The sequence below is a fragment of the Astatotilapia calliptera genome, chromosome 23, assembly GCF_964374335.1.
Source record: "Astatotilapia calliptera chromosome 23, fAstCal68.1, whole genome shotgun sequence".
Classification (NCBI taxonomy): Eukaryota; Metazoa; Chordata; class Actinopteri; order Cichliformes; family Cichlidae; genus Astatotilapia; species Astatotilapia calliptera.
Genome location: NC_137443.1, coordinates 41,294,946 through 41,308,903, shown reverse-complemented (window position 1 = coordinate 41,308,903; position 13,958 = coordinate 41,294,946). Strand labels below are relative to the sequence as shown.

Sequence of the window (13,958 nt, the reverse complement as noted above, 5' to 3'; positions counted from 1 at the left end):
ACTGATGGTGACCTTTGTTACTTTGGTCCCAGCTCTCTGCAGGTCATTCACCAGGTCCCCCCGTGTGGTTCTGGGATCTTTGCTCACCGTTCTCATGATCATTTTGACCCCACGGGATGAGATCTTGCGTGGAGCCCCAGATCGTGGGAGATTATCAGTGGTCTTGTATGTCTTCCATTTTCTGATGATTGCTCCCACAGTTGATTTTTTCACACCAAGCTGCTTGCCTATTGTAGATTCACTCTTCCCAGTCTGGTGCAGGTCTACAATACTTTTCCTGGTGTACTTCGAAAGCTCTTTGGTCTTGGCCATGGCGGAGTTTGGAGTCTGACTGTTTGAGGCTGTGGACAGGTGTCTTTTATACAGATGATGAGTTCAAACAGGTGCCATTCATACAGGTAACGAGTGGGGGACAGAAAAGCTTCTTACAGAAGACGTTACAGGTCTGTGAGAGCCAGAGATTTTCCTTGTTTGAGGTGACCAAATACTTATTTTCCACCCTGATTTACGAATAAATTCTTTACAAATCCTACCATGTGAATTCATGGATTTTTTTTTCACATTCTGTCTCTCACAGTTGAAGTGTACCTCTGGTGCAAATTACTGACCTCTGTCATCATTTTAAGTGGGGGAACTTGCACAATCGATGGCTGACTAAATACTTTTTTGCCCCACTGTATATATATATTAGCACCAAATCACAACAAAAGTTGCCTCAAGACATTTTACATTTCAAGGTAAATACCCTACAACAATACAAAGAAAACAGAGAAAACCCCAACAATTATATTTAGGGAAGGTGACAGTAGGAAGGAAAAACTCCCTTTTAACAGGGAGAAACCTCCAGCAGAGCAGACTCAGGGAGGGGCAGTCTCCTGAATCCAAACTGGAAGCTGGTTCCACAGAGGAGGGGCCTGATCCCTCAACTAAGAAGGTCAAACAGCATCTCTACTTCCTGCGGAAGCTGAGAAAAGCCCATCTCCCTCCATCCATTCTCCCCACGTTCTGCGGTGGGACTATCAAGAGCGTCCCAAGTAATTGCATATCTGCCTGGTATGGTAGCTGCACCGTATTGGATTGCAATACCCAGCAACGGATAGTGAGAGCAGCTGAGAAGATCATTGGAGCCTCTCTCCCCTCCATCACGGACACTTATAGCACCCGTTCCATCTGCAAAGACCCCTCACACCAAGATACTTTTGGCACAACAGATTAGATAAAACTTTATTAATCCCTCGTGTGGGGTCCTCTGGGAAATCCAGCAGTCAGTATTTTGCACATTTCCATTGCACTGTCTTGTGTCTGTATCATCCTGATATGTCTAATGTTGCACTATCTTGTCTTGTTTTTTTGCAATTTTTGCACATTGCACTTTACGTAGTCCTGTGCCGATTGTCTGTCACCAGGGTCTTGGAGGAACCTATTTTCATTTTACTCTGTACTGTACCACTGTACATGATTGAAATGACAATAAAACGCCACTTGACTTGACGGCTGAATGCTCTTTCTCATTAAATTTATCTGCTAGATAAAAGTACAGCTACTTTATTTCCCATTGAGAGAAAAAAATATGCACACTGAGAGATGGAGAAAGGTGTGAGAAAGACAGCAGAGGAAGATGGTAAGTAATTTTCAAAGGTTAGAACTGTACATTTGAGAGAAACATTTTATCAGCTGGAAAATTAACTCATACACATAATGTGATTAAATTGTGTTTTTTGTGAAACGTCATGCAAAATTTTGTGTTATTGAAAGACTGCATGGAAATATTGTACCAGGCAGTTAGATACAGTCGAGTGCACACAAAACTAGTTCGTTTGCAGAACTGTGGTGAAGATCACAGTGATGCACAATTGGACTGGTACAGAGCAGGCTTTGGTGTTCATGGTCATTAGCTTAAATCCTGAGTGGGAAACATCAAATATATTTAAATATTTAACCTCCTAGGACCTGGCGTCCACATATGTGGACATCACATTTTGGGTTATTTAGACCAAAATACTCAATTTTGCTCTACAAGGGCCTGATATCCACTTACGAGGACATTATACTGCTACTGTTCTATCAAAGTTTTAAACGAATATCCTCATGTGGCTCTCATTTTTCTTAGAGACAAAAATTAGGTAAAAAAAAACAAATCTGGTAATTCTTTGTTTTTACATTCATCAGGACCCAATCAGCCCAAATATCAAAGGGAAATTAAAAATGCATGCCGTGGAAGAGTTCGGGTCTTAGGAGGTTAAAGTGACGGTGCTGATTACATTCACACACTAAATCCTACATTTAATACGTCTTCACACAGCCCTTCTCCATTAGTATCTACTCGAGTAAACTCAACACATATTTAAGGGTTTTCTAATAGGTGGCAGCACCTGGTACCAAGTCCTTTCTTAGCACCTATTGAGCCAGGGTTCCAAGCGATCCAAGGCAATCCAAAAATGTGGCGTCGTCAGACTGCGTGTCATTCAGTGAGCGATGAGAGCGTGGGATAACAAAAGAGTTTGAGATTACAGAGGAGCTGGCATCAATGCACTCAGTGAAATGGATGACAGTAAGTGATTTATTCACTTTTGTTACTGTCAGAGCACACCAGTATCACTGATGGACTTTTAATCTTTTCTGAAAACTTAAGAGATGCTGAGAAGATGTTCCTTGGAGCTACCTTCATGTGTGCATTTCTGTTACTGTTACAAGGGGAAAAAACTGCAGATGAAGTAATTCAACTACAAGCAAAACAGCAGCTGCACTTTGTATAAAGTTAAACTTTTTTTGCAAAAATATGTACTTTTTGCTCTGGGAATGTTGATTAAATAGTGATAACATTTTAACATGCCTATTTTACCTTTCCATTGCCTAATTTTAACATCTGCTCTTACCAACAGCCATTTATGAAAAAATAAAATTAATATTAAGCAGAACTGAGTTCAGTTTATTGGTGCGGAATTTGGGAAAATCAGTTTCTCACTCATGACATTTTGAATGAGGCCACTGACATGCACACACAGAAAGGCAAACATCCCATAATTATTGAAATTACTTGAATGAGTTCTTTAATGCGTGCAGGCTGGATATTATGTTTTCTTAAATAAAATTACATTTTTATGGACTTTAAGATAAATTTTCTACCTTTAGGGCTATTTATTTATCCCTACTGGTAACATAACTTTCATAAAGTTAAGACTACATTAATTTTCCATTTTATTTAGAACATCACAGGATAGCACGATGACTATTTTACCCTTTTTTGCTTTGTATCATCAGTATGAACTGATGGGACACACTGAACACATCTGCTAAGATCTTCCAGCCTTTGTAATAGTCACTCTTCATTTACACAGAAAGCAAAAGCATCAGCGATGCTTCAGCGAGTTTCTCAGTTGTGATTGCAACTGCAACAGCGACACCATGAGACTGAAGCGTGTTACTACAAAAGCAATCCAGAGAACAAAAACGCTGCTGCTGCTGGGAGCTTTAAACTAAACTGTGCTGAACCTGTGCCAGCACATAAAACTGAGGCACCTTAAGTTAAAACCTTTTATTGAAAGTGCTTTGGAATGTACACTTTTAGAAAAGAAAAGAAAGAAAATAAGTTTGCATCCCATGTTTCTAACTTAACTTTTTTTCCTTCTTCAATAAGCAGAATCTGATTATTTTTTTAAGAAAACTCAAAGAAACAAAGCAAACTCATCAAAAACAAACCTCTGTGTTTATATTACAACCTGCCAGAGTCATATTTACAAATCATTCAAAAAAAACAACAGTAAAAGCTGCGTCTCATCCCCACCCCCCCATCGTTTCTGTCACCAGTCTGAACACATCACCGTTTACGGACTTTGTAGCCGCAGCTCAACATCACAGCCAAACAGAAAATCAAGAGAGAGCTGAGCAGTGTCACCCAGCTCGGCATCAATCAACCAGTTTACCAAGAGTCCACCAGAGGTCCCTCTCAGCAAAATCCTGTCTGACAGCAGCTGGACGTGGAGTCATTGTCACGTAGAGATGAGCTGAAAACAGATTTTGCGTCAGCCTGGAGCCAGCTAGTGTCCAATCTCAGAGGCAAGCCGGTCCTGCATGACTCTGTACTTGTAAAACGAGCAGAGACCCCGAGTGAAGTTCCAGCCCAGAGATATGGAGAGGATGTAGAGAAGGCCGAGCAAAGCAAAGGGGTAGAGCAGCACCACGGTGTTCTTCAGGAAGGGTAGAGCTGTGAGGATTGAAAGAGAAGACTCTTTACATGAACCACTGACAGCAAGAACTACATTTCTCTCAAGGTATACGTGCTCCATGGTGGTCATGCTGCCTTATAGCCACAAAGAAAATGAATCTCTAATAAGTTAAAGCCTTCTCACTTTACTTTAGCGAAAACACCTGTAGATGTGTGTAAATTCAAAGTTTAGTCTGCTGCACTTGTGTCAATGTCACCAAATGGCCACTAGATGGTAGCAAAACCAAGATCACAGTTTAGTGCTGTATTACATTTTGTTATTGCACATCTAAGCCCATAAAATACTAATAATGTTGAAAATTAGGGCTGATTGGACTTTGTAAATTATAGCAAAATTATAGTTGTTAAGTTACAAAAATTTATGAAACATTTTCATGCGCAGTAGAAAATGTTCTGCTACTTTTCTGATCACCTTTTGGCGTTAATCACCAATTTACAGCAGCTTTTTAGTGATAACAAAGTGACACATTGTTGGAGAAATCAACAGTCAGTATTTTCACAGATTAAGACTAAGAAAATCAACAAATGATGAACCTGAAAATTCATAAATTAAAAAAAATAAGATTTTTTTTTCATTTCTAATGTAACTAAGATATAATGAAATTGAATTTTCAGCAATAAATCAAAAACAGATTAAGAAAATGCATGCAGCATTATGATGTGCAGGGTACTTACCGTTGTACCCTAAGAAGGTTATGTAGAGATAATAACCAATAGCAATCAACCATAGAGTGTTTCCGACAAAATATCCCAAGAACCAATCTGAACTTATCATCACAAGATCTAAAAAACACACAAAACAACACACAAGAAGAGTCATCAGTGCTGTAATGCATCTATGGAGAAATTATCAAGCCTAAATATTAGCAACTGCCATGGTACAAAATTTAAGAAATGAAAAAGAGAAATGTAGTGAAGCAAGAGCATCATAAACATTTCTTTAGCCCTTTAAATTTTATTTTAACTGTACTGACAAACATTTGTTGGTTTGAATCAGATGATTTAATTTCACACATGCTGATTAAACTCATACAGATCTACAGGCTACTCACGGTTGATGAAGAAAAGTTGCAGGAAGTGCAGGATGACTAAAAGCGGGTAGAAAGCATTGAGGTGAACGTCAAATGCGTAGCCCCACTCCACGTCAAAGTTTCTGCTGGGTTGTTTCAGCAGGTACCTGTTGGTGACCACCCTGGAGAAGAACACATAAGATTTGGCATGCAGTAAAGAACAAACAATACGCCTTAATTAGAGTAAATAAGAGGACATCTCATTAATTTATTCAATGCTACTGCTCACCACATTATAGTTGATATGAGCAGACCGACTCCTATACAGTCAACAAAGACGACCCAGAGCAGCAGCTTCAGCGTCTCCACGACTCCCATTTCCAACACAAGACCGAAGCCTATTGTTGACACTGCACAACAACACAGGGAGTGTTTAGGTATCATAGCAGACAGCCAACATCGGGGTTTCACTGGCAGGACAAGTGATTGTTTAAATGTAGTCAAACAGATTAGGTTAGAGGTAAAATTCACAAATATCCTCATCAAACCTTGACCACAGTGCTCTTTAATTATTTAGGGAATGAGTATTGACTTACCACATAGCCAGATACTGAGCAGGACCAGGAAAGCAGGATCATCTCTGGCCCACTGATCTTTAGTCTGTTTCCTGTACTGGAAGTTGCGATACACCCTCTGAGGAGAGGTAAACAGGTAAAGCATCTGCCACAGGGCGAACTCAAAGTCCATTTGTCTGAAATGAAGCAGCCGCCGCAGATACTTGTAGCGCTTCGCACCCGCTGTGTGGCGTGCAGCGTCCCTGGAAGCCAGGGCACCGTTGCTGTTTGTGGTTGGCAACATGGTGCTGAAAATCAGATGAGAAGAGTGAAAAGTGAAAAGGACTCTAACCTGAGACAAAATTAGGATGAATTTATAACTATACTGTATTATGCCATTTTATGCCTACTCTCAAAGCTTCCAGAGCAATGATGGATGATTTACGTGCATTTCCACTCATTTTTATTACACCTGACATGCTCTGTGTGATACGTTTGCCATATAAATGTGCTTAAATGCTTAGTATGAAGGATTTGGTGCGTGATTGTAAAATTGATAAGGAACCCACAATAAAGCCATTTTGGAAAACCATGGACAGCCATAGAGAAGTTCATCAAGCTTAACTCCTAGACACGATGCCCTACAGCCTAGTGTAAGTTATATATAAGCTGTACCTTAGCTGTAAATTCTGGTTTCAAATTTGGCACATAGTCCTGCAAAGCAAACTTGTACACTATATCTTCTTAACCTGTAATATTATATATGTCCTACAGCAAGTTGTGATTGATAAGCATTCTTGGCTTTCTTCAATAAAAAAAAAAACAACTGCTTAAAAAGAACAGCACAGAAGCAGCTATCTGGTGCATTTTCACTAAGTTGGAATAAACATCTACACATTATGTAAAGTCATCTCATACGTATCAATTAAATAGGACACACACTAAATAATAATAGTGACTTCCTGCATAAACACTGATATGTTTTAATCTCCTTGTCGCTTTGTTTGCTAGCAGACACAGTTAGCACGTTGCTAGCTACTTTAATAAGATGAGACGGCCCGTTAAGTCTCACCAGCAATAACCATAACGCAAATTGCTCAGTAGCTATTTAGTTTTTTGGTAAACGACTGAAATTCCTCACTTAACGACAAAATTACCTGTTTCTCTTGCAGTCCTTCACATGAGAAAGCCCAAACTACTGCTCGTTTTCTGTAGCTGTTTGCATATGATGCTTCCTGAACTGTCGCGAAAATGCACACGTAGATAGTTCCGGTAACGTTCCCTTCCTCATGGGAAATGTAGTCAAAGGTGAAGTTTGAACTTTCATACGGTGAGAAAGTCTCCAGTGTGGCAATTTAAAACGCCGTGTAGTTATCAGTGGGTTTTTTGTTTGTTTGTTTGTTTTATTTTGTTTTTTCCCAAAACACAGACCAATATATCATTACTTTGTTCCATATTATTAATACATTTTATGTCCACAAGATAAAATTTACAAACCGAGTTCAGTTTCTTTTTTTTTTCAAACACCGTCATGTTTTAAATAATTGAGATTTCAAATTTTATTTTAGAGTTTTAATTTACTTTACTTTAATTTTTTTAATTTTTTAAGTCGGGGACATTTTGTTGCTACATTGAAGCTACAGACTGTAAATAAAAACTGCAATTTATGCTGAATATTAGTGTTTGAACGATTTTAAGACTTTTATTGTGAAAAGTGTGACCTCGTATTCAAGCGGAAACACGACATCCTGCTATTTCCGCTAACGCCATAGCCGTTTCAATTGGTGGTATAACTAAGATCACCGCTGTTCTGGTCAAGAAGGCCAAATAGCGAAAGGTAAGAACCAAACAAATGTGATGCATACATGAACGCATCGACATATATGTGTAATTAAATGGAAGGAAACGAAAAAGGAAATATTTGAGCTTATAACTTCAGTTACCCTCTACGAACATGCAGCGTCTCTGTGTCCTTGAGTAATACTGTTAGCTGTCACTGTTAGCCCGCAGCTCATTAGCACATCCACATAAGCAGGGTATTATTTAAAGCCGTTGTGCTGTGCTGTTTGATGTTTTGTTGTCTCGATATTATTTGTAAATTCTTCATTTCTCTGCATTATTTTGTTAAAATGCTGAACACTGAAATCGCGGCCATAACACTTGTTATTGTTGACAGCTGCAAAGCCCAGACGCACTGGGTACCGTGGCTCAGGAGTAGGAGTTTGTCACCTAAACTAGGTTTACTGAATCAAACATAACAACCATGTAATAAAGCATTTTCAGAATATAGATGGGGACAAAAGTGGCAACAGCAGAGGCCTTTAGTGCACTGTCGTTTTTCTGCACTGTAGTGATTGTGTTATAAAAACAAAAGTAACGATCTGGCATTTATGCTTGCTTTCTTCTTTGCAAACACTTGTGTACACTTTCAGTAATTATGATGACTTCAGCATTAGCACATTGAGTTGCGCTCATATGTTTTCTCTCACAGAGTCATGTTGCGACTGCCGACCGTTGGCCGGGCTCTAGCTGGAGCTGCCAAGGGCAGCCTGGCTTCTTCCAACCCAGGTATGGTCTGTGAGTTAGAGTAGAGATTACATAGCAGTTAATGCAAGTTTCTAAATATAGCACCTACTGTATGCATGTAACAGGCATAAAAATGTGCCTGTTGATTGAGTAGGATCTTTTCTTTCTATGTGCATGCACTTCAAGTGCGTACCCCAGTGCGTGCAGCCAGCAACATGGTGGAGGTATTTGTGGATGGGAAACCAGTGGAGGTGGAGCCTGGAACTACTGTGCTGCAGGTACGAAAGCTTCAGTACACAATTTTACTGCAAGCTGTTGTAGATGTCACATAGTGTTGCCAGCTCATGCTGTGTAGTACTTTGTGGTATCTGTGTTTTCATGATAGTAATTTCGTGCATCAATGTGAATCAAAGTGAATCTGAGCTTCATATTCAAAAATGGGCTCAAATACACTAATTCTGTATCTAACAGGTAGCCAGTGTAGAGTAGCGAGGATAGGGGTGATGAACAAATGGGTCAGTTTTAGGTAGCTAGCTAATCTCTGGATTAAGTTTTGGCCTAGTTTTCAAACACTGTGAAATAACACCACGCAGTCTGGATTTATGATTCCTTCAAGCACCAGTCAACTGGGCAGTAACCACTTAGGACAGATCAGCTGACATTTAGTCACTTTCCTGTTTTATAAAGGAATATTAGTGCAATAGGAATGTGCATATTTTAGCAAAGCTTTGACTCATCTGTTAGTCATTTTCACATTTTAATTCTAAAGAAGGCAGACCACAAAATTAGCAAGAAAACGTAAAATACCTGGCAATCTATTCGCTAAAGCCTGGATTGTAATTTCACATCACGTATATTAACCAAATTGCCTTGTTTCTTTTCCTGGCTAGGCCTGTGAGAAGGTCGGGGTTCAAATCCCCAGGTTCTGTTACCACGAGCGCCTCTCTGTGGCAGGAAACTGCCGCATGTGTCTGGTGGAGATTGAGAAAGCACCAAAGGTAACGTCAGGCTACTGTTTATACTTGATGAAAAGGATTTTAGCTGAGACTGAGTTTAAGATGCTTTGGGACCAATCTCAGCGTAAATGATTAATCTATTAATGATTAATGATTAATTTATTTGTAATGTATGCGTATTGTGTCATGTGCCCTCAGCCAGTAGCAGCCTGCGCCATGCCCGTCATGAAAGGCTGGAACATCCTCACCAACTCAGAGAAAACACGAAAAGCCAGGTAAAAACTGTAGCGGTCTCTGGTTCTAGCTTAATGTTATTCAAACTTTGGGCACACTTTGAAAACAACAAGTCAAACTAAGGAAAATTAAAGGCGTGTATTCATGTGTTTGTGTCTCATCAGAGAGGGAGTAATGGAGTTCCTGTTGGCCAACCACCCACTGGACTGCCCTATTTGTGATCAGGGAGGAGAGTGTGACCTGCAGGTAACCTTGCAGAAGTGTAATTTAAGTTATTCTCATGAGTGCATTTAGATCAAAGGATCAGCTTTTTTCCCGTCTTTTTCTCCTCTTTTCTCAGGATCAGTCCATGCAGTTCGGTTCAGACCGCAGCCGCTTCTCAGAAGGAAAGAGAGCAGTGGAGGACAAAAACATCGGGCCTCTCATTAAAACCATCATGACCCGCTGCATTCAGTGCACGCGCTGCGTCCGGTGAGTGTCATGTACACGTCAGTCACGAATAATGTAATAATGTGGCATTAACAGCGATGTAATGTGGCAAAAGACACGTTACATTCATGGAAGGTCCACAATTCCTTTATAATTGTGTTTTAAACTACCTAGAAACCGAACATGAGGACATAATAAAGACCGATAACACACTTATTCATCTAAAACGCACACATACATGCACAGTGCTAGACATCAATGTGTGCTTCAAGAGGGAAAGGTCACAGTAATTAAAGAAAATATTGCACTTCTGTAATAAAGGGTGAATAAATAACTAAAAGCAGTGTTGAAAGATTTGATGTACAGTGATTAAAACCAGTTCATGCTTTGATGGAGCTGTAACATTTGCATGGAGGTGGATATTCAAACAGCTTGCCCTGCCTGCGTGTGTTTGTAGTTTTGCAAGCGAGATTGCCGGCGTTGAAGACCTGGGAACGACAGGAAGAGGAAACGACTTGCAGATCGGGACGTACGTGGAGAAGATGTTCATGTCGGAGCTGTCGGGCAACGTTATCGATATCTGTCCTGTGGGGGCGCTCACCTCCAAGCCCTACGCCTTCACTGCAAGACCGTGGGAGACTAGGTAGGAAAGGGTCTGATGCTCGATTGTATTTAACACGAGTTCTCTTGAACTTCCCGGAGCAGTTTTACGTCATGTTGTTCCGCCGTCTTTGCAGGAAAACCGAGTCAATCGATGTGTTGGACGCTGTCGGTAGCAATATTGTTGTGAGCACACGTGGAGGCGAGGTGATGAGGATACTGCCCAGGCTCCACGATGACATCAATGAGGAATGGATTTCTGATAAGACCAGGTAATACAGAACTGGACATAAAGTCTCACACTTTATAATCATCTTTAAAACAGTTGGGTGTGTTTTTGTTTTAAATATATATATCTATTCCACTGTATCTGAACTAAACTGTATCTGCAGGTTTGCATATGATGGGTTGAAGAGGCAGAGGCTGACCCAACCAATGGTGAAGGATGAATCAGGTCAGCTGACCCCGACCACCTGGGAGGATGCTCTCACTCGTGTTGCTGGAGCAGTAAGTGCTTTTGCTTCTTTGTTGGCTCTTGCTTGGTAATTAAATTAATCATAAATAAATTCTGGGAAACTTTAAGGTTTGTTGTTGTTTGTAGTCAGGAAGTTTGGGGCTGTCGTCATGCATAAATGTTTGTGTTTGTGCAGCTGCAGAGCGTGCAGGGGAGTGAGGTGGCAGCCATAGTGGGAGGGATGGCGGACGCTGAAGCTCTGGTCGCCCTCAAAGATCTCCTCAACAGACTCAACTCAGAAAACCTGTGCACTGAGGAGCTGTTCCCCATGGCAGGTGCAGGGTAAGGAAGAACCTCTCATCATCCCTTAGGTGCTAAAATACATGGCTTTATTAGCTGACAGTGTTATTTTTTACTTCTTTTTTTGCTTTCTGCAGAACTGACCTGCGTTCCAACTACCTGCTAAACTCTCGCATTGCTGGCATTGAGGACTGTGACCTGCTGCTGCTCGTGGGAACGAACCCTCGCTATGAAGCCCCACTGTTCAATGCCAGAATCCGCAAGAGGTAAACACATATCACAGTTAACGGTTTGTTATTTAAGTCTAAGTTTTAAGTTGTTTTTTTTTTTTTTAAGTTTTGTAATTGTTATCGTCTCACTCCGTCAGCTGGCTCCATAATGAGCTGCAGATTGCTACGGTGGGCCACAAGGTTGACCTGAGTTACACGTACGATCACCTAGGAGAAGACACTTCAGTCTTGAAGCAGCTGGCCAATGGCACACATGCTTTCTGCAAGGTAATGGGCACTCACGTCGTCCAGTGAGATTCAAAATGGTAAATGGCCTTAAACGCTTGAATATATAGAGAATGAACTCCAACAATCAGATTGCCCGCTATGAGTGAGCGCTTGAAGACAGTGGGAAGGAAAAACTCCCTTTTAACAGGAAGAAACCTCCAGCAGAACCGGGCTCAGGCAGGGGCAGTCATTTCCAGACTGAATATCTTTTTTCCGTTCTCTCCTGGCAGGTCCTTTCAGCTGCCAAGCGTCCAGTTGTGGTTGTGGGCAGCGGCGCTCTGCAAAGAGAAGATGGAGTTGCAATTTTGAGCGCCGTCTCCACCATTGCTCAGAACGCTCGAGCCAGCAGCGGAGTGGAGGACAGCTGGAAAGTCCTTAACGTCCTGCACAGGTACAGCTAAGCAGCTGATTTCAAGTAACCCTAATGCAATGAGATACAGTAGGTGCTCATACTGTGTGTGTGTGTGTGTCTGTGTGTGTGTGTGTGAGAGCAGGGTGGCGAGTCAAGTGGCTGCCCTCGATCTAGGCTACAAGGCCGGAGTGGACGCCATCAGGAAGAATCCACCTAAAGTGCTTTTCCTGCTGGGAGCTGATGCGGGCTGCATCAGCAGAGCTGACCTGCCCAAAGACAGCCTCATCATCTACCAGGGTATACACACACACACACACACACACACACACACACACACACACACACACACACACACACACACACACAGATTTGACAAACCAAATGCTGCTAATCTGGGGACATGAATGAACATCAATTTGCAACCCCTTCAGGTCATCACGGTGACGTAGGAGCACCGATGGCAGACATCATCCTACCCAGTGCTGCATACACGGAGAAAAACGGCACTTATGTCAACACTGAAGGCAGGAGCCAGCACACCAAGATAGCCGTCACTGCTCCTGGAGTCGCCAGAGAGGACTGGAAGATCATCAGAGCTTTGTCTGAAGTAAGCAGGAAGTGTTTTGAGTATTCCGTACTGATGTTCACTATTAACACGAAACCAGTCATCTTAACGTCTCTGTGCGTTTTCAGCTGACGGGTGTAACGCTGCCCTACGACTCCTTAGATGAGATCCGATCCAGGCTAGCCGAAGTCTCTCCTAACCTGGTCCGTTACGACGATGTAGAGGAGGCGAACTACTTTAAACAAGCCAATGAGCTCGCTATGGTACAGAAACACAGTTAGTTGGTCTGCCTCTGATTTACCTGACAACTTGATTCAGCTGTTTATCTCCTCACTCTGTTCCTCTCAGACTGTGAACCAGGAGCTCTTAGCAGCTCCTCTGGTGCCGCCTCAGCTTACAGTAAAGGACTTCTACATGACAGGTATGTTTGTTTACTTATTTTTTTATATATATAATAGCTATTTTTTTCTCTCAAAATAATGTGCAAGCAAATATGTATCATAATCTGTGCTGCTTCGTTCTGTCTTCAGACTCCATCAGCAGGGCTTCCCAAACAATGGCGAAGTGCGTCAAAGCCGTCACAGAAGGAGCCGCCGCCGTCGACGAGCCATCTGTTTGCTGAACACTTGATATGACGACAGCTCTGCCTTTTTCCCCTGAAGCAACACACATCTCTGAACTTTGTGTCTTGAAGTCGCCCTCAATGCTTGTGTATACTGTTGAATCGTTTTCGCCGCTGAGAACCAGCTTTGTGGAATAAATCTGAGAAACATACAAAATATAAATAAAATCCTAAAAATGTCTTTACTCCGGTTTTAAGGTGTTTTTTTTTCCTCCATTGAATCATTTTAATAACATTCAAATTATATCACTTATATCACGCCTTCCAAATGCTTTAAAATCAAACGAGTCCTCATATTCTTCACTTTATTTTTGCAATGTATGTTTTTTAAAATATGTATTATATTACTAGACTCTAGAAATGAAGTAATAAGTCAGAATTTGGACTCCTGTAGGAGCTCTGCATGTTCTGAGTTTAAAATAATCCTTATTTACACTGAGCTGCAGTGCAGCTCCTCATTTGATCCACTGTTGGAAACAAGTTTTAGCTCCTCTCCCTTCCTTTCTTCTGACTGGCTGCCCCTCACAAACAAAAGACTGCAGGTGCTGTGACTGAGATGACCATATAAGGATGTCCTATCTCTATGGCATGTAGATCCAAGTGCACAAAACAATATGTGAAGCCTGAGCTTTTG

At 41.3% G+C, this 13,958-nt stretch overlaps 2 protein-coding genes across 2 annotated transcripts; one reads left to right on the top strand and one right to left on the bottom strand.

Annotated features, from left to right (window-relative positions):
- Positions 1 to 3,520: 3,520 nt before the first annotated feature.
- unc50 (unc-50 homolog (C. elegans)) lies at positions 3,521 to 7,086 on the bottom strand. Its single transcript, XM_026158446.2, has 6 exons — positions 6,947 to 7,086; positions 5,832 to 6,097; positions 5,525 to 5,645; positions 5,278 to 5,417; positions 4,901 to 5,008; positions 3,521 to 4,204 (listed from the first exon to the last, which is right to left on the bottom strand). The coding sequence occupies exons 2-6, from the start codon at positions 6,091 to 6,093 to the stop codon at positions 4,038 to 4,040; spliced, it is 798 nt and encodes a 265-aa protein (XP_026014231.1). The 5' UTR covers positions 6,094 to 6,097; positions 6,947 to 7,086; the 3' UTR covers positions 3,521 to 4,037.
- A 402-nt stretch (positions 7,087 to 7,488) lies between these two features.
- On the top strand, positions 7,489 to 13,509 carry ndufs1 (NADH:ubiquinone oxidoreductase core subunit S1). Its single transcript, XM_026158426.2, has 19 exons — positions 7,489 to 7,626; positions 8,281 to 8,357; positions 8,502 to 8,593; positions 9,206 to 9,313; positions 9,470 to 9,546; positions 9,670 to 9,751; positions 9,846 to 9,976; positions 10,392 to 10,577; positions 10,672 to 10,806; positions 10,927 to 11,041; positions 11,185 to 11,330; positions 11,426 to 11,554; positions 11,656 to 11,785; positions 12,016 to 12,176; positions 12,280 to 12,434; positions 12,569 to 12,744; positions 12,831 to 12,965; positions 13,051 to 13,123; positions 13,233 to 13,509. Exons 2-19 carry the CDS (start codon positions 8,285 to 8,287, stop codon positions 13,322 to 13,324), a joined length of 2,196 nt encoding a protein of 731 aa, XP_026014211.1. The 5' UTR covers positions 7,489 to 7,626; positions 8,281 to 8,284; the 3' UTR covers positions 13,325 to 13,509.
- Positions 13,510 to 13,958: the final 449 nt, after the last annotated feature.